The sequence below is a fragment of the Cherax quadricarinatus genome, chromosome 42 (assembly GCF_038502225.1).
Source record: "Cherax quadricarinatus isolate ZL_2023a chromosome 42, ASM3850222v1, whole genome shotgun sequence".
Taxonomy (NCBI): domain Eukaryota; kingdom Metazoa; phylum Arthropoda; class Malacostraca; order Decapoda; family Parastacidae; genus Cherax; species Cherax quadricarinatus.
In genome coordinates this window covers 10,559,036-10,578,475 of record NC_091333.1, presented here as the reverse complement: position 1 = coordinate 10,578,475, position 19,440 = coordinate 10,559,036, and the positions used below count along the sequence as shown (strand labels likewise).

At 42.4% G+C, this 19,440-nt stretch overlaps 1 protein-coding gene across 6 annotated transcripts in view; it reads left to right on the top strand.

The window, feature by feature from the left end:
- Positions 1-19,440, top strand: part of LOC138853871 (uncharacterized) — a 32,702-nt gene that overhangs the window by 10,445 nt on the left and 2,817 nt on the right. The window contains exons 2-8 of one of the 6 annotated variants that reach the window (XR_011393072.1): positions 10,072-10,704; positions 12,045-12,199; positions 12,478-12,651; positions 15,552-16,077; positions 17,303-17,447; positions 17,651-17,745; positions 17,841-17,969. Coding sequence is in view for 5 of the 6 variants with exons in the window: in XM_070093282.1 (XP_069949383.1) it covers positions 10,467-10,704; positions 12,045-12,199; positions 12,478-12,651; positions 15,552-16,077; positions 17,303-17,447; positions 17,841-17,969 (1,367 nt within the window). In the remaining variant the exon portion in view is untranslated. Of the gene's footprint in view, positions 1-10,071; positions 10,705-10,959; positions 11,385-12,044; positions 12,200-12,477; positions 12,652-15,551; positions 16,078-17,302; positions 17,448-17,650; positions 17,746-17,840; positions 17,970-19,440 lie in introns of those variants that run through there. The other 5 variants (XM_070093282.1, XM_070093284.1, XM_070093283.1 and 2 more) reach the window with 5 other exon arrangements.

The window sequence follows — 19,440 nt, the reverse complement described above, 5'->3', positions numbered from 1 at the left end:
AGGATGAACGAGAATTTTTTAAGTTTTCCTTCACTCATTTTGAAAAGTATACATCAGTACAACTGAGAGCCAGTTCCCTCACTCACTCTCGTTCACTTAGAGATATTTCACAATTTTCCTTGTTCTGTTTTTCATACTCTATTTTTACAGAATATATACACCCAAAGATTTATTTTTCTCAGCAGAGTTTACTTGTATCCCTAAAATAGGGATTAAAGTATTCTCGTCTAATGGTAAAGAGGTTACGTGTAGCCTTAAAATGACCCTCGTGTACATCATAGGCTTAACCCCCCATTAATCCGTGTCTTGGATTAGTCTTGGCTTCGCCCCCCCTTCTCTCCTGAACACTAAGTTGCTTTAAGTTGCTTTATCCTTTAATACGTTTATTATGGTGTTTTAACTCCTGTGTTCACTCTGTACTTGTTTGGCTACCAGTAGAAATTTCACAGGTTGGTAAGTAACACATAGGCAACAGTTAGGCAACTTTATTCCGAAACGTTTCGTCTACACAGTAGGCTTCTTCAGTCGAGTACAGAAAGTAGGCCTACTTTCTGTACTCGGCTGAAGAAGCCTACTGTGTAGGCGAAACTTTTCGGAATAAAGTTGCCTATGTGTCTGACCAACCTGTCGGTATTGTATACCATTTTGATATTCAGAAATTTCACAGTTGCTCATTTAACGTAGTTTCTTTCGTCATACTTAAGGGCTTACAGCCGTAAGCCGTATCTTATTTATTTCTCCCGAGAGTCCACGAGTTTAACTTCGGTCGACCATCCATGTAGATGTAGGAAGGAACTGACTTAATTGTTGATCTTACTGTTTACGTGAGGTAATACGTTAACTAGTTTCCGTGTTGACAATGATTTCCTCGGATGGTAGAGCACTCAGCTCACACAGTGAGTGTCCTTGGTTCGATCCCCGGTACGGGTGGAAACATTGGGCGTGTTTTCTTACACCTGCTGCCCCTATAATTACCTGGGTGTTAGCCGACTGGTGTGGGCAGCATCCTGGGAACAAAATTAACCTAAGTTGCTGTAAATGTCACTGATTTTCAGCTAGGCCTTCATCAGTTGTATCATGTACTTGTAGAAATAATTATTATAGTCTCCTGGATTCAGAGAAGCATGATCATCCATGCCCCAGTATGCTAACTTTATCATCGATGATAGCGCTCTATTAACACTCCTGGGTGTGTAGAATCAGCCACAAACTACCTCTTCGAAAAGAAGACTTACACGAGCCTCACCAGTCACAAGTCCTTTATTAGAAGCTCGGATCGTCTCGCAGGACGACCGTAGTGAGAGTTTGTAACCATCTAAACAAGCGACAGTGATTAGTTTATGACCACATTACATCACTGTCCACCTATTCTTCTACTACTGTTACTACCACTATTATTACTACACCCCCTGCCCGACCTGTCTTATTATTATTAAAGATTAGCCGGTATTCTCCCGGCCCGGGCCTTTTCCAAGTGGTGGCCCGGCCTTGGCTCCCTCTTTAGGGAGTGTCTGAGACCTAAGTCTCCCATGGGAGGAGGCACAAGTACCTCCTCATCTCTGGGACCAACTGTCCCCAGGCCTAGCCACAAGCTAGGCCTCTCTGGTCTGCCATCCCCTCCCCAAGGGGGCAAATGGGAATGACAGTCTTATGAGCTAAAGACTCGGGCTCAGGCACCTACCCTACCCTAGAAGGATTAGGCATGGTGTCGATCCCGACCTGTCTTAATGGCCTTCTCTTCCCTACTCGCCCTATTGGTGACTTGACGATAGTCCAGAGGGGACTGAAACATTGTAGTAAGGTTCCTATCCTAAGTGTGATTTTTTTTTCAGCCACGGTATAGTGACTTACGACTATTTAACAGTATAATAAGAGAATTTTGGCCAGTACATGTCTTTCATTATATTTTAAAAATTGCTATGTAGTTTTTCGCTGTTCACTGTGATTAATTGGTCATGTTTAATATCTGTCGTACAATCAAGGGAAAGGGAGTGTCTTTCTGCCCACACCTAGAAAGACAATCTGTGTAAGAGTTTCAATGAAGGTTGAGCTCTAGATCTTAGTCCCACTTTGCGACTGATAGGACTTGAAATAGCCCTGTACTCTCCTTGTTGTGGTTATGGAGGCTTATACACGACACACACACACACACACACACACGACACACACACACGACACACACACGACACACACACCACACACACAACACACACACACACACACACACACACACCACACACACACACACACACACACACACACACGACACACGACACACGACACACGACACACGACACACGACACACACACACACACACACACGACACACGACACACGACACACGACACACACACACACGACACACGACACACACACACACACACACACACACACACACACACACACACACACACACACGACACACACACACGACACACACACAGACACACACACACACCTAGAAAGTGATGTGGTGGAGTCAGGAACCATACATAGTTTTAAGGCGAGGTATGATAGAGCTCATGGGGCAGGGAGAGAGAGGACCTAGTAGCAATCAGCGAAGAGGCGGGGACAGGAGCTGTGAATCGACCCCTGCAACCACAAATAGGTGAGTACAAATAGGTGAGTACACGACACACACACACGACACACACACACGACACACACACACACGACACACACACGACACACACACGACACACACACGACACACACACGACACACACACGACACACACACGACACACACACGACACACACACGACACACACACGACACACACACGACACACACACGACACACACACGACACACACACGACACACACACGACACACACACGACACACACACGACACACACACGACACACACACGACACACACACGACACACACACGACACACACACGACACACACACGACACACACACGACACACACACGACACACAAAATACTGAGAGGAATAGATAAGGTGGACAGACAGGAAGTTCCAGAGAGGGGACACAGAAACAAGAGGTCACAATTGGAAGTTGAAGACTCAGACGAGTCAGAGATTTTACGACGTATTTTTTCAGTCATGGAGTTGTCAGGAAGTGGAATAGTCTGGCAAATGATGTAGTGGAGGCAGGAACCATACATAGTTATAAGACGAGGCATGATAAAGCTCGTGGAGCAGGGAGAGAGGACCTAGTAGCGATCAGTGAAGAGGCGGGGCCAGGAGCTGAATCTCGACCCCTTCAACCACAAATAGGAGTGCGCGCGCGCGCGCACACACACACACACACACACACACACACACACACACACACACACACACACACACACACACACACACACACACACACACACACGAGCCCATCAAGGCGAAGCCCTAGCAAGTATTAATTACATTCAACAAGAAACAGTGTTTGTAATTCTCAGAAAACTGCTCCCCTCTGCTTTTTTTTTTTTAAGACAAATAATTTCCGGTAAACTAGTCGAGAATATTGTGCGCAACGCAACGATAAGCCAGAACAAAACTTCACAGAAAGGTTATGACGCGAGATTGCTTAATTGGTGTGCTGCTCTTACCTGAGTCTGGCCACCAGGATATACAAGGTTCAGGTATACACAAGGTATACAAGGTTCTGGTATACACAAGGTATAAAAGGCACTGGGATAATTATTGACCAAAACTGAGTACTTCAAGTGTGCTGCTGCCCTATTCTATATAATTACTCACTGGGGTCAAAAAGCTGTGTTTTCCCTGTCGTATTCAGTCACTCAGGATGGCGTTCATGCAAGGCGTTGAAATCTATTATCGTGAGCCAGGAGAATCCTCTAGCGAGTTGAGGATATCCTCAAGCATTCCAGCAAGGGTGGAAATTGAGAAAGAGAAGGAAGGAGTTAGAGAGGGAGGGTAGAAGAGGAGGAGGGACGAATTAAGTGAAAATTCAGGGTGAATGACTGCACAAACTGTAGAGGAACACTCACAAAAGGAACACGCTATCTTAAGTAAACATTATTTACATAACATTGCCCAGGTTATGTTTACAAACATCTGATTAATATTATTTTACTAGTGGAGAGGGGAATTTGAGAGAAAGAGGTTTGATAGGAAGAGGATGCATAGCATAATTCCATGGATCAAGAGCCCTTCACCAGCATCAATGCACCTCCACTTCGATGAGGCCCCAACCCTTAATTATCGGTAACTAGTTCGGAAGTTTCTTACACAAAGATATAACTTTCCAGCAGGCTGAGGAAAAGGAATTAGGGCTAGGGTTAGAACACGAGTCAGATGAGTTAGAGCAACAGTCAGGGCACCAGTTACGCCATCAGTTAGGGCACGAGACAAAAAATGACACATGTGCAAAGCATTTAAGACATCAGGAAACTTTCTGGCCATGGTAACGTGTTCACTCCCAAGGTCTTCGGAGTGAGCCAGGTCCCTGGACCGAAACGTTTCCTAATTAATGCTGAGTGTTTTGCGCATGCATCATTTCCTCAGTTTCTTAGTATCACTTTTTTTTTTAATTTCCATCAGGTACTGTAGTTGTCATACACAGGACATGATCTTCCAGCAGGTACTGTATAGTTGTCTTACACAGAACATGATCTTCCAGCAGGTACTGTATAGTTGTCTTACACAGAACATGACCTTCCAGCAGGTACTGTATAGTTGTCTTACACAGAACATGATCTTCCAGCAAGTACTGTATAGTTGTCTTACACAGAACATGACCTTCCAGCAGGTACTGTATAGTTGTCTTACACAGAACATGAACTTCCAGCAGGTACTGTATAGTTGTCTTACACAGAACATGAACTTCCAGCAGGTACTGTAGTTGTCTTACTCCAGGCATGACCTTCATTACGGAAGGGGATCAGAACAAGGAGTAGGAGCGGCCGCAGGTGGACGCTCAGCACCATGCTGTCCCAGGGTTGGGTACAGCGTTTTACCAACAACCGCGACGATGCGGTTTATGGTGCAAAAATTCACTGGGGCAACATCTAGCTCTCCGTGTAGAGCTTTATCAAGTCGTGACTTGATAAAGCTCTACAAAGAGGGTTAGTTTATCGCTGTTCACCTAGCAGGAAATAGGTACCTGGGTGTTAGTCGACTGGTGTGGGTCACATCCTAGGGATAAAACTGGCCTAATTTGCCCGAAATGCTCTGCATAATCTGGGGCTTTCTATTTACTAGTATGTTATTGATGTCAGCTATGTCTGTATAACTTGCATAATGAACTTGTGTAAATATTTATTATTATTACTATTATTATTATTATAATTATTATAATCAACCCAGGGGTGAGGTTTACATGGGAGAGAGGTTTACATGGGAGACGTAGTACTAAATAAACTCAAAGTTCTCCCATGTGACAAACTTTCTGAATTGTTCTGTCAGTGAGAACTGGGAAAAAATGAATTCAGAAAATATACTTTGAGAAATGTGACTTCACACGTGGATGGAAAATTATTGAAAAAAAAAAATAAGGGATGGCAAGTTAAGGAGGGGGGAGGAGCTTGATATCAGATATAAGAAAAGATACGAAAAACAAACAGGAAGTCACGACGACCGAGTCATAATCTCATTGTACTCGCCTAATTGTACTTACCTAATTGTGGTTGCAAGGGTCGATACTCGGCTCCTGGCCCCGTTTCACTGATCGCTACTAGGTTCTCTCTCTCTCTCTCTCTCTCTCTCTCTCTCTCTCTGCTTCCTGAACTTTGCCCTACCTCGTCTTAAAGCTATGTATGGTTCCTGCCTCCACTACGTCACTTGTTAGGCTATTCCACTTCCTGACGACTCTGTGACTCAAGATATACTTTCTAACATCCTTGTGACTCAGAAGAGTCTTCAGCTTCCAATTGTGACTTGACTTCTTGTGTGTGTGTGTGTGTGTGTGTGTGTGTGTGTGTGTGTGTGTGTGTGTGTGTGTGTGTGTGTGTGTGTTAGTTACCATTTGGTCCTAGGCACATGTCGATTAGACACTAGGCCTGTTGTATGTGCATTTTGTGTCTGTGTGTGTTAGTGTGTGTGTGTGCGTGTCTGTGTGTTAGTTACCATTTGGTCCTAGGCACGTGTCGATTAGACACTAGGCCTGTTGTATGTGCATGTGTGTGTGTGTGTACTCACCTATTTGTGGTTGCAGGGGTCGAGTCATAGCTCCTGGCCCCGCCTCTTCACTGATTGCTACTAGGTCCTCTCTCTCCCTGCTCCATGAGCTTTATCATACCTCGCCTTAAAACTATGTATGGTTCCCGCCTCCACTACTTCACTTTCTAGGCTATTCCACGGCTTGACTACTCTGAAGAAATACTTCCTAACATCCCTTTGATTCAACTGAGTCTTCAACTTCCAATTGTGACCTCTTGTGTCTGTGTCCCATCTCTGGAACGTCCTGTCTTTGTCCACCTTGTCTATTCCGCGCAGTATTTTGTATGTCGTTATCATGTCTCCCCTGACCCTCCTGGCCTCCAGTGTCGTCAGGCCAATTTCCCTCAACCTTTCTTCGTAGGACAATCCCCGTAGCTCTGGGACTAGTCTTGTTGCAAACCTTTGCACTTTCTCTAATTTCTTGATGTGCTTGACTAGGTGTGGATTCCAAACTGGTGCTGTATACTCCAGTATGTGTGTGTGTGTGTGTATGTGTATGTGTATGTAATGTCACTGTCTGTGTTTATTTTCTCGCAGGGTCAGTTAAGCACAAGTTCCTCGAAGTTCATCACTTGATTAAAATCTAATGTTCAACTTTTCCCATCCACTTGTCCTGTCACAGTCAAACCAACAACCAACCAACATCGAGGCTCTTCCATGAAGGGGGCGGGCGGTCCAAGAGCTGCAGCTAATCACATGCAAGCTCTGGTATTAAAAATAAAAAAAAACTCCCCCGTATCTTCAAGGGAAAAATAATCACCCCTTGAGTACTCGGCAGCGTTTCATGTAAGAATCTTGAGCAGGAGTCTCTTTTCTTGTGATAGAAGCTTCCTTGCTGCCTTATCTTGATGCGCGCGCGCGCGCGTGTGTGTGTGTGTGTGTGTGTGTGTGTGTGTTACACCAATACATAAAGGTGGTGACCCTACAGACGTAAACAACTATAGGCCAATATCAAACTTACCATACTGCTCTTATCTGTATTTTTTTGTACCTCTGTATGTGTGCACAAATTGGAAATAAATAAATAAATAAATAAATTGCTATCCAAAATCTTCGAGAAACTCGTGCACAGGAGACTATATTCATTTATAACGTCACGAAACATACTCAACCCCTGCCAATTTGGATTCAGGAAAAATAAACGCACTAATGATGCAATTATAAAGATGCTAGACCTGCTTTACACAGCATTGGAAAATACTGAATATCCGCTTGGAATTTTTATTGACCTAAGAAAAACGTTTGACACAGTAGACCACGGCATCCTACTCCACAAACTTGACCACTGTGGTATAAGAGGCCATGCGCTTGCATATTTTAAATCCTACCTTTCTAATAGGTATCAGTATGTCACCATTAAAGAGACAGCCTCATCAATACGGCCACTTGGTACTGGAGTTCCGCAGGGAAGTGTCCTTGGACCCCTGCTCTTCCTCATTTACATCAGTGATCTTCCAAACCTATCCCAACACCTGAAACCCATTCTCTTTGCTGACGACACGACTTGTCATCTCCCACCCTAATCTTGCCACCCTCAACACCATTGTTAACGAGGAGCTGCTCAAAATATCGACTTGGATGACAGCCAATAAACTTACACTTAACACTGGCAAAACCTACTATATTATGTTTGATAGCTGAGCAGGTGTTGCACAACTTAACATTAAGATCGACAACACACTAATTGCCAAACATAATGAGGGCAAATTCCTTGGTCTATACCTCGACAGCTGTATAGCCCTTGTGGCTTAGCGCTTCTTTTTTATTATAATAATATACCTCGACAACAACCTAAATTTCAGCACCCATATCAAACACATAACAAAAAAGTATCCAAAACGGTGGGGATCCTCTCCAAGATACGATACTACGTGCCGCAAATTACCCTTCTCGCACTATACCATTCACTTATATATCCATACCTCACCTATGCTATCTGTGCTTGGGGTTAAACTGCAGCAACACACCTAAAGCCAATAATAACCCAACAAAAAGCTGCAGTAAGAATAATCACTAAATCCCATCCCAGGCAACACCCCCCCCCCACTCTTCATAGATCTAAACTTACTCCCTGTTCAGAACATCCACACTTACTACTGTGCAATCTATATCTACAGGGCCTTAAATTCCAATATTAACCTTGACCTAAAACGCTTGATAATTGTGACAGGATCCACAGGCATAACACCAGACACAAACATCTGACATTCCCCGTGTTCGACTAAACCTTTACAAAAATTCAATGTATTTCAAAGGACCTAAAATCTGGAACACCCTACCTGAAAACTCTTGATTATTATTATAATCAAGGGGGAAGCGCTAAACCCGGAGGATTATACAGCGCCTGGGGGGGGATGTGGAAGGCATTCGGGCTTAATTCGGGGAACTGGAGCACAGATCCAATTCCCTAAATCAAGAGCCCCTCACCAACATCAAAGAACCTTCCTTGAGGGGTGAAAACTCTAGAACTGCAGACACATTCATCACTTTCAAAACTACAGCTAGAAAACATCTTATCTCCCTGATCCACCCCGACAACTAACTACATGATAACCACCTGGTGGTTCACAACTACACTCACTCACCCACTGACTACAAACCCAGAAATACTAATCTTAATCTTAAAATAATAAATCCTAACTAGTCATAAGTTTGCCTATGATACTCCAATATAGACACCTTGTATTGTGCCAAAACAAAAGCATTCACATTGCTAAAATCACAAATTATGATGTAGTCACTTAGTCTTAATACCATAATCTGTAAGGATTTAATGTTAAGAATTAATCTGAGTCTGATCGAAATACCTAGCCATGCTAGGTGTCCTAGTGGCCCCCTCTGTAATTAGTATTTTATAACATGTAAACCACAGAATACCCAAAACCTGTAAACCCCACATTGTAACCCTTATAGAGAATAAACTTGAATATGTATATATTGTATGAAGAGGATCCCAGTAGGGGGCCGAAATATACAGATTAATTACTCTTCAGTTTTAGGTCTCCATGCGAGTTATTACTGAGCACTGACAAGAGTTCATTACACTTTAAATAAAATTATATATATACATCTGGCCTTCGCGGCAGGTGCCCAATAAAGGTTAGACAGATAACAGAGCAAGAAATTAAGACTTTCAAAACAAGAGACAACGCCAGTGAAAAAACTGAAATATTCGCATCATTCATAAAAAAAATGTTCATTTTAAAGGCTCTATTCCAGGCAAGAGAAAAAAACAGCTAAAAAGATATATAGATCGTTTATTCCCTGCAAAGAGTCCCTGAAGCATTTAGCCTACTGAGAATGTTTAAAAACACACGTAATGGATTCTCAGTCAGCGAGTGAGAAAAGCCTCATACGTACATGCTAAGAAGAAATTGGAGCGTGTAGTCCCAAGTTTACACACTACCATAAATACTTACTGGAGTGGGAGATATGGGAGGAAGTGTAAAACAGACCCAGTGAAAAGCAAGAGCGCCATAGGTGCAATGAGAGAACACTGTATCAACATCCGTGGTCCAACAGTACTCAACCTGAAACCAGCAAATGTTGGAAATATCTCCCTAACAAGTGTAGAAGTTTCAAAGAGGAAACCGGACCACAATATCTGCGAAGTTCCAGATCAAGTAGGCTGTGGTTATATGGGTCGCCAACAGCAACAACCTGGGTTGAACAAGTCAGTCAACAGAAAAGCCTAGCCTCAAGACAAGCTGCACGATAGAAAAACTCTCGAAACTGGTCACAGGTATATCAGGTACATTTTCCCCAATAGAAATAAGACACTGACTTTTTGGGGGGTTGTCCTAGGTAATTTACACTGTATATGATAATTGTATTTGTGTACCTCTGCCTATATAAACTTAAGCAGAATGCGCAACTGAAAAAAAATTACTATGTTATTATGACGCAGACTTTCCTCTTTTCCCGCCACATAGACGACAATTTAAGGATCTCTTTTCCTTAGTTAAAAATACTCCTGCATAATCCACTAGTGACGCCCTGGTGTTTCCTGCCCTACAAAAACTTTTTGCTCGTAATCGTGGGGAGAGTTGAGGCCCCAGCTCTTGTTCCCATCCCTCTAACACCCTCACCGGCCACTTTGTTACCACAGCTCTGTCCCTGTGAAAGCCCTCAACAACCAGTTTGCTTCTGTGGTGGGTGAGCCCCGGCTTTTGCATTCCCACTCCACGAGCGCTCTTCACTGACCACTTTGTGCCTACGGTAGTTGAATTCCAGCTCTTCTATTCCCACCCCACGAACGCCTTCGTTGAGCCCAAGCACTTTTGCCCGGTTTTACAACATTGTGAGTGTTGGAGTGACATTTGAGAAAATGTTCAGGCATTCGTGTGTGTCTAGGAGAGTGGTGTCAGCAGCCAAGATCATTATCTCTGTCATTCTGGTGTGTGTGTTCGTGTATTCCTTCAGCCGGGAGGCTGAATCCCAGCTGTCCACTGACGCAGCCACATTGATGGTTACCACCTCCAACGTTAACCACACACGGCCTCGTCAGGAGTGTCAGGCCATGTTTACTATCGACAAGGGTGACCCAAGCGTCATCTGGTACTCAGGTATTTTCAAGCAGGTGTTTACATGGATGGTGCAATTGCATTCATCTATTATGATTATTATTACTATTGTAATAGAAATAGCAGTAACAGTAGTAGTAATAGTAATTGAAATAGTAGTACTAGTAATAGTAATGGTGGTGGTATATTGATAGAGTAGAGGTTAACCCATAGGCAGCACTTGGTAAAAAAAAAAAAAAAGTTAAAGGAATCTATTTTTATTTAATTATAAGAAACACTGAAGGCTTTATCCTCCTTCCGGGAATTGATTCCGTGACCTCCCAGATGAGAGAACCTCCAGTGTGACCAGCTGGCTGCGGCAGGTGGTATAAGAATTTTAGTAGACAACTAACACCTTAGGCTTAATAACACTGAAACTACATCTAGCCTGTTTACCTTGAAATACATATTAGTTTCCCCTAAGTCTTCTTTGGTTCCCCGTTTTTCGTCTGTTTATTTCCTACGTTGGTCAGTAATAACCTGTCATGATGGAATATTGTGACGTAACGTTATCAGACTGCGTGTTGGAGATCATTGTTATTTCATTATAGCAAGTACTTTAATGAAGGTTTTATCAGTTCTAACGAAAACTGTGACAGTTTTCGTTTTCTGAAGCTGTTTTTCTTCCTGCACGGACTCTGCGGGGCCAGGAGCTGTGACTCGACCCCTGCAACCACAAATAGGTGAGCATTCCAAGCAGGGTTGCTCAGGAGAGGCAGCTGCCACTGTTAATGTTTGTTCCTCTGAAATTTTCACATCAAATACTTAGTTTAATAAGACTCCTGAGCAAAAACAAGGACATATTGGAAAACCTTTCGGCCCCGGGAGCTTGATCAAGGTCCCAGGACCGAAACTTTTTTTTTTTTTTTTTAATAAGCGTGTCCTAATGTTTGCTCATGAGTCTTTTCAAACATCTTTGTTGGTACCTGTTACCAAGACGTGTGTGTGTGTGTGTGTGTGTCTTGCCGAATATGTAAAATTGGTCAATTAGCAAGAACTCATTTAAAATTTTCCTTTCTAAAATTTTCTTTTATGCGTTTAAAGATATATTTTTTTCATTTATGTTAATGTAAAAATTAATAATTTTGTACCAAAAGAACCTTAGAAAACTTACCTAACCTTATTATAACAAGCGCAATTTAATTAAGCCTAATTCAACTAAATATATTTTAGATAATTTTACAATAATAAACAAACACAATGAAATATATCTTTTCGTTAGGTTCAGAATGATTTTTGCGAAATTATTACATACACAAATTTTCCCTTCGTTATTCGGCAAGAAGAGCGTTGCTATTTAAGCCACGGCATATATAATCTTCCATGGAATTCTCTAACACCAGACAAGCACTACGCTGAGCTGAGCCATCAGCTACCACCGTTGCTGCGGGACTTCCAATATGCTACTGACCAGGAAAACAACTTCACCACGATGAAAATTACCTTGGAACCTCGACTAAACGTGATGGATGGAGCAGTTCCCTACATTCCTTGCCGGGTAGGAGTCTTGATCATTATATAGTTAGTGCATTCGTCAGAGCATGTGACCCGTCACGGGTGTTCGTAACATGACTCGTTTAGTAGTGTTGGCAGTATAGCAAAGCAGAAACAGATGGGATCAACTAAAATGTATATACAAATTCACAAAAAATCCAGCTTTCCTAAAAATCAATCCAATTCAACTATCGTCCAGATGTTATTTTAAGTCTTGAAGCGCAATACCCGTGTGGATCACTCGGTGGCTAACTTAGTTAAGTTTTTCCATGACGGTAACAGGTTCGTCAGTACAAGGTGAAGGACGTGGCACAATGTGTAGCCCTGAGGGCAGCCCAGGGAGGCAGGACCTGGGTGGCACTAGTGGGAGACTCCAAACAGAGGCAGAAGACTCATTCCTTCCTCACTTTCCTGCCCCCACACCTTGCCTATACTTTCTTCATAGGAGATGAAGAGGTGAGGAATTACACACACCACACACACTAATATATATATATATATATATATATATATATATATATATATATATATATATATATATATATTAATGTATGAGGCCTGGTCAGACCAGGGGGGCATTGACCCCTGGAACTTTCTCCAGGTATGTCGTGCCAAATAGGTAGAATTGGTCAATTAGCAAGAGCTCTTTTAAAATGAGTCCTTTTTAAATTTTTCACTTATATTTTTAAATATATATTTTTCTTATTTATATTAATGTAAAAATTTATTTTATACCAAAAGATCCTTAGAAAACTTACCTAACCTTATTATAACAAGCGCAATTTAATTTAGTCTAATCCAACTAAATATATTTTATACAAGTTTACAATAATTTATTATTAAACACAATGAACTATATTTTTTCCGTTAGGTTCAGAACGATTTTTGCGAAATTGTTACACAAACTTGTTTGCCTTATTCGGCATGAAGAACGTTGCTATTTAAGCTAAAATCGCAAGTTTCACCTATGTGGCACATGTATGTATGTATGTATGTATGTGTGTGTGTAATAAAATATATATATATATATATATATATATATATATATATATATATATATATATATACATATATATATACATATATATACATATATATATATATATATAATTATAATTTTGCAAGAATCGCGAACAAGACACAAAATACAAGATAACACAGGAGGAGTTGACTAATAGCTCTAGGTCTTTTGTGTTGCAATCAACACAGGAGCTTGCAAAGTTGCAGAGATGAGTAAGAACATCTCAGCAGATTCGTTCCGAGGGACGCGAACGAGCGATAATAAATACAAAATAACAAGCTCTTCGATAAGAAGAGCCACATATAATATTTTGCATACAAGCCAGAGAAAATATTTTAAAATTGTGTATGTAAATAAATACAACTATACAGTAATAGTTATTTTTGCAGTTAATAGTTTAAAATCTGGCAATGATGTCAAAGTTGTTCTAGGAAGCTCAGTGAGGCAGATGTGAGGACAACACGGGTTTTTTATGACTTGATAAATGTCATTACAGAGAAGAGAGGTTCACAGCAGTAAGTTGGTCCGAAAATACAATAGTGGGGAGCCAGTTTTCTGAAGACTGGGATATTTTCCTTCTGGGATTTGTTTCCCAAGATCAGTTAAAGACGAGCTTTTCTGTATTAGCTTCAAACCCACATCTTCTCCACCTCAATAAGATAAGATAAGATTTCGTTCGGATTTTTAACCCCGGAGGGTTAGCCACCCAGGAAAGTCAGTGCGTCATCGAGGACTGTCTAACTTATTTCCATTGGGGTCCTTAATCTTGTCCCCCAGGATGCGACCCACACCAGTCGACTAACACCCAGGTACCTATTTGCTACCCAGGTACCTATTTGCTGCTAGGTGAACAGGACAACAGGTGTAAGGAAACGTGTCGAAATGTTTCCACCCGCCGGGAATCGAACCCGGGCCCTCCGTGTGTGTGAAGCGGGAGCTTTAGCCACCAGGCCACCGGGCTCTTGTTTCTATTGAAGCAACATCAGAGGCAAAGGTGCAACAACAGGACATCCATCGTTGATGATATCAATCACTAAAGGTGCAAAACGTGGTTTTAACTGTTTTAGTTTCTCGAACCTGTTCTCAAAATTATTATAAATTGTTTCTAAGTTTCCTTCGTATTGTTTCAATTTACTGCCCATCAAAGAAGGTTCCTTGATGCTTGTGAGGGACTCTTGATCTAGGGAATTGGATCTGTGCTCCAGTTCCCTGAATTAAGCCTGAATACCTTCCACATCCCCCCCACAGGCGCTGCATAATCCTACGGGTTTAGTGCTCCCCTTGATTATAATAATCAATTTACTGTCTTTAATTTCAACATCAGGAAAAGTAGTTATTCTTAATTTGAGGTTGGGAAAGTGGTCAAATTTCTTTGTTGCCAGATTTCTTTGGAAAAAACTTGATTTTATTCTGAAAACTGATTGGGCAAGTTCTACAATAGCTTTGTTCCTTCTTTGAAGTGCCAGATTTAAATATTGGAAGTGTTGCGTAACATCTGTAAAGAACATCAGATCTTCTATTTTTTTTTTATTCGCCGGTATTCTCCCGGCCCGGGTCTTTTCCAAGTAGTGGTGACCCGGCCTTGGCTCCCTATCTGGGGAGTGTCTCGAGACTTCAGTCTCCCATGGGAGGAGGTACAAGTACCTCCTCATCTTTGGGACCAAGTGTCCCCAGGCCTAGCCACATTCCCCGCCCTCACGGGGCTCGTAGGGAGAAGCTAGGCCTCTGGTCTGCCATCTACCCCGCCTCAAAGGGGCTCGTGGGGATGGCAGTCTTATGAGCTGCAGATGGTAGCAAGCTCAGGCCTCTCTTAACCTTTTCTTCAGATCTTCTATTTGTGAGTATTTTCTTTTTCTTTCATGAAAGCAATGATTGCTTCAAAAAGTTGACAGCCATCTTACAGTACAGTAGAATGAAGATCATTTGGCTTTTCTCCAGACACCAGCTCCTCAATAATATTTCTAAATTCAAGGTGTATTTTTTGCACTTGTCCGAATAAATTCACAATTTCTAAAATGCAAATTTAGAAATGACTCTCTGCAGAGAGTCATTTTCCCTGAACGAATCTGCTTGCATTTCCTGTCTTTCTGCAACATTGCAAGTTTCTGATGTGTTGACTGCATTACGAAAGGCCTAGAGCTATCATTCAATTCCCCCTGTGGCTCATACGTGTAGCAGGCTCACCGTTGCACTCTTCAGCCACAAAAGTTACATATATGATGACCACGGTTCGAGTCTGTATCCTGAACAGCTATTAATGCTCATTCCTTGATTTATAATAATCATAACTAAATCCAAATAAACCTTGCATAACTATTTGTCTTGTATCTACCAGGTGAATCGTCAGAAGTTCACAGATGCTGTTATGTATCACAGTCACTTTCCACCAACCTATGATATTGTGGGAAGGTTAGTTCCTGCCGCTAGTTCAGCCAGGAGGGCCTCCCGCATCCCAAGTGATGTCAACAAAGAGAGTGATGAATATCATAATGATACCATTGGGACAGAGAGCCTATATAATGCCTTGAACAACTCCAACAGAAATAACAGTCATAACGTTAGCTCAGGTTATATCGACAGTGACGAGAAAATAGAAGGAAAATTGACATTTTCTTATATCCAGGAACAATATGCTGAGAAGAGCAATAGACTTATTAGAGTCAATCTCACTTACTCTGATAAGGATTTACTGGAGACTGACACCCGTCTGGGCTCTTATGAGCTGCGAGTGACGCTGGTGTGGGCGCCCGGGGGAACCGAGAAGAACGTGTCTTTTCAGGACCCTTCCAGTCCCACGAATAAAGTTACCAAACTGAAGGAGTGGATGCAGGCGGAGCACATCCCTGACGTTATTGTAATTGGTAAGTCTCTCACCCCAGTCCATCATCCATTTGTTTTATAGTGTTTTAAGACCCTGGAAAAACTACGTGTAGGATTTCCGTCTTCTCCGCGCAGTGAGTCATTATTTGACTAAGACCATTGTTTACAGAAACTTTGACGCTATCTTGTTATTTTTTTTTAATTTCTACAAGTACGTGTACAAGGTATACAGGTCTAGGTGACATCAATGACATACTGCTATAGAGAAAGCCCCCTTGTTATGTAGAGCATTTCGGGCAAATTAAGTCAATTTTGTCCCAGGATGCGACCCACACCAGTCGACTAACATTCGGGTACCCATTTTACTGATGGGTGAACATAGACAACCGGTGTAAAGAAACACGCCCAATGTTTCTACCCTCGTGGAAATATAAACACACATGCAGTATAATGTGATCCTTCATTGACAACGTTTCACCCACACAGTGGGCTTTTTCAAGTCACACACAGATCTGTTTGTGACTTGAAAAAGCCCACTGTGTGGGTGAAACGTTGTCAATAAAGGATCACATTATACTGCATATGTGTTTATATTTCCACTGTGTCGGTATTTGATACCATTTATTTCCATCGTTTCTACCCTCGCCGGAAATCGAACCCGGACACTCGCCGTGTGAAGCGAGAGCTTTAGCACCCCATACCCATCTTCTGGGCGACAGTCAAAAGATTACAGAGGTACTTAATGGATCCAGGGACTGGGCAGCAAAGTTTTAATAGCTGAACAGGTTACAATGGTGATGAACTGTTTACATGTTTATATCAGGTCACAGTCGTAATGAGTTACTTAAGCAGACATTAATGTGGTCACACAGTGGCAATGCTGATAAAGACCAAACGAAATGTAAACTTTGCCTGATGGACAATTGTCACACCTTAGGTCATTGTGTGCTGGAATGTGATATAATTAATAAATTTAGAGACAACTCGCTTAGAAATGTTTAAGAAATGTCAAAGACGCTATCTGCAGAGCAAATCTTAGAGTAAATTATACTTTATATACCGTTTTATAACATCAATGTCTTTCTTCTGTACTTATCGCTTCCCAAATACTGAAAATTTCCTCATTGCTGCCAAAGCAAAATGCAACCATCCTTTATTTTACCCTATTAAATTAAAATGATTGCTTGATGTTTAAGAATTGAATTACCTTTAAAGCAGGAAAAATATCTATAAATTTCCATGAGCGCCCTTACTCTCACTCCTCAGGGTTTGGTTCTTGGTTGCTGCTGATGAGGGAAGGGGATGATGAACTGTCACCTTTCCCTGAGCTTAGCAGGCTGGGTCACTCCCTAGTGAGCACCCTCAAATACTTAGCCACCAGGACTCGAGTCCTCTTCTTGTCACAGAGCAGGTAAGGCACAACTGCTCAAGTTTTTTTTAACACTATGTTCGTCTCCAGTATTCAGTTAACAGCTGTCTTGTCAGAAGTGTACAGACATACTCCAGACTGTGACATTTCTCCCTCTTCACCCCTCCTTCAGAATGCAGGCACTGTACTTTCCATGTTCAGGGCTATTATTATTGGTAAATGCTAAACCCACAGGAGTTTTACAGAACCCGAAGAAAGGATGGCACTCATATAAGAGGAAGGGAAGGATGGAGTGAGTTGTTTCAATGCCCGAGACCAAGAGAGATTCATCAACATCCAGGTAAACTGGCGTGAAGGAATAATGGGGAGGTATTCAGACACTGAAACTTGTTTCTTTTTCACCTGGGAGATGTTATGTCATTTTCCTTCACACAGGTACCGATGGTTTAACTTCGAGAACAGGAAGCAGGAGCCAGCGATAAAGTTCTGGAAGCGCCTCTTTTACCTCAACCAATTTCGTGACGGCTTGCCGATGGTAGACGCCTGGCTCTGGAGGATACTCAGGTACGCCAGACGTTCGGAGAGAGAGAGAGAGAGACAAACGGGGGGGGGGGTGCATTACTCGTAAAAAAAAAAAAAAGGTGGGAATTTGAGGAAATGGAAGGAATAGATGGAATGGGCGAAAGGGACTACATAGTAGGAACAATCCAGTCTGAGGGCCATAAGGTGGCAATTGCTGTAATGTACAACCCGCCACACAACTGCAGGAGGGCAAGAGAAGAATACGACGAGAGCAACAGAGCAATAGTAAACACACTAGCCGAGGTGGCCAGAAGAGCTCACATGGGGAAAGCAAAGTTACTAGTTATGGGTGATTTCAGTCACAAGGAGATTGACTGGGAAAAACTGAGTGTCTCATGGGAAGGGGGGGGGGGGTCCCGAATCATGGAGAGCCAAGATAATGGATGTGGTACTGGAAAAACCTCATGCATCAACATGTCAGAGACACTACTAGAGAGAGGTGTGGATGATCCAGCAAGACTGGACCTAGTATTCACCTTGAGCAGTTCGGACATCGAGGATATCACATACAAAGGGTCCTTTTTTTCAAATTCAAATTCTGTTCTGGGAGACAGTAATGGTGAAGCTGGAGGTGCTGTCCTGGGAGACAGTAATGGTGAATCTGGAGGTGCTGTCCTGGGAGACAGTAATGGTGAAGCTGGAGGTGCTGTCCTGGGAGACAGTAATGGTGAAGCTGGAGGTGCTGTCCTGGGAGACAGTAATGGTGAAGCTGGAGGTGCTGTCCTGGGAGACAGTAATGGTGAAGCTGGAGGTGCTGTCCTGGGAGACAGTAATGGTGAAGCTGGAGGTGCTGTCCTGGGAGACAGTAATGGTGAAGCTGGAGGTGCTGTCCTGGGAGACAGTAATGGTGAAGTTGGAGATTTTGTCCAGGTAGTCGGGAATTATACGCAGGAAGGAATACATGTAAGTGACCTCATAGGGGACAGGAGCCGTAGTGGGGAAACAAGTGTAGTCAAAGATAAGATAAAACCAATATTGCAAACTAGAAATACCACAGGAAATAGCAAACAAGAGGACTACACTAGCTATAGTGAGGATATATTACCAAAAACAACTGGTGGGAGCTCCATTGTTGGTGCTAGGGAAGATAGGAATAAGACAGGGAAACATGCACCAACAGGGAATACAGTCACAGAAACCCAAGGCAAACGGAAACCAAGCCTGTGCACATACTATGCACTTGGTATCTGCAGACATGGGAAATCTGGAAAAACAGACGGGACGTGCAACTATGACCACCCTAGAAAATGCCATGCCCATATGACAACAGGAAAATGCAAACTCCCTTCCTGTAAGCTTTTTCACCCTGAAATGTGTACCTCTTCAGTACAGGAAAGACTGTGCTATAACTTAAATTGCCAGGCACACCATCTAAAGGGTACAAAAAGATACAAAACATCCAGGCCATGGGAAAACCTGGATAGCCACAGCCACTCAAGAGGGAGAGGTTTTT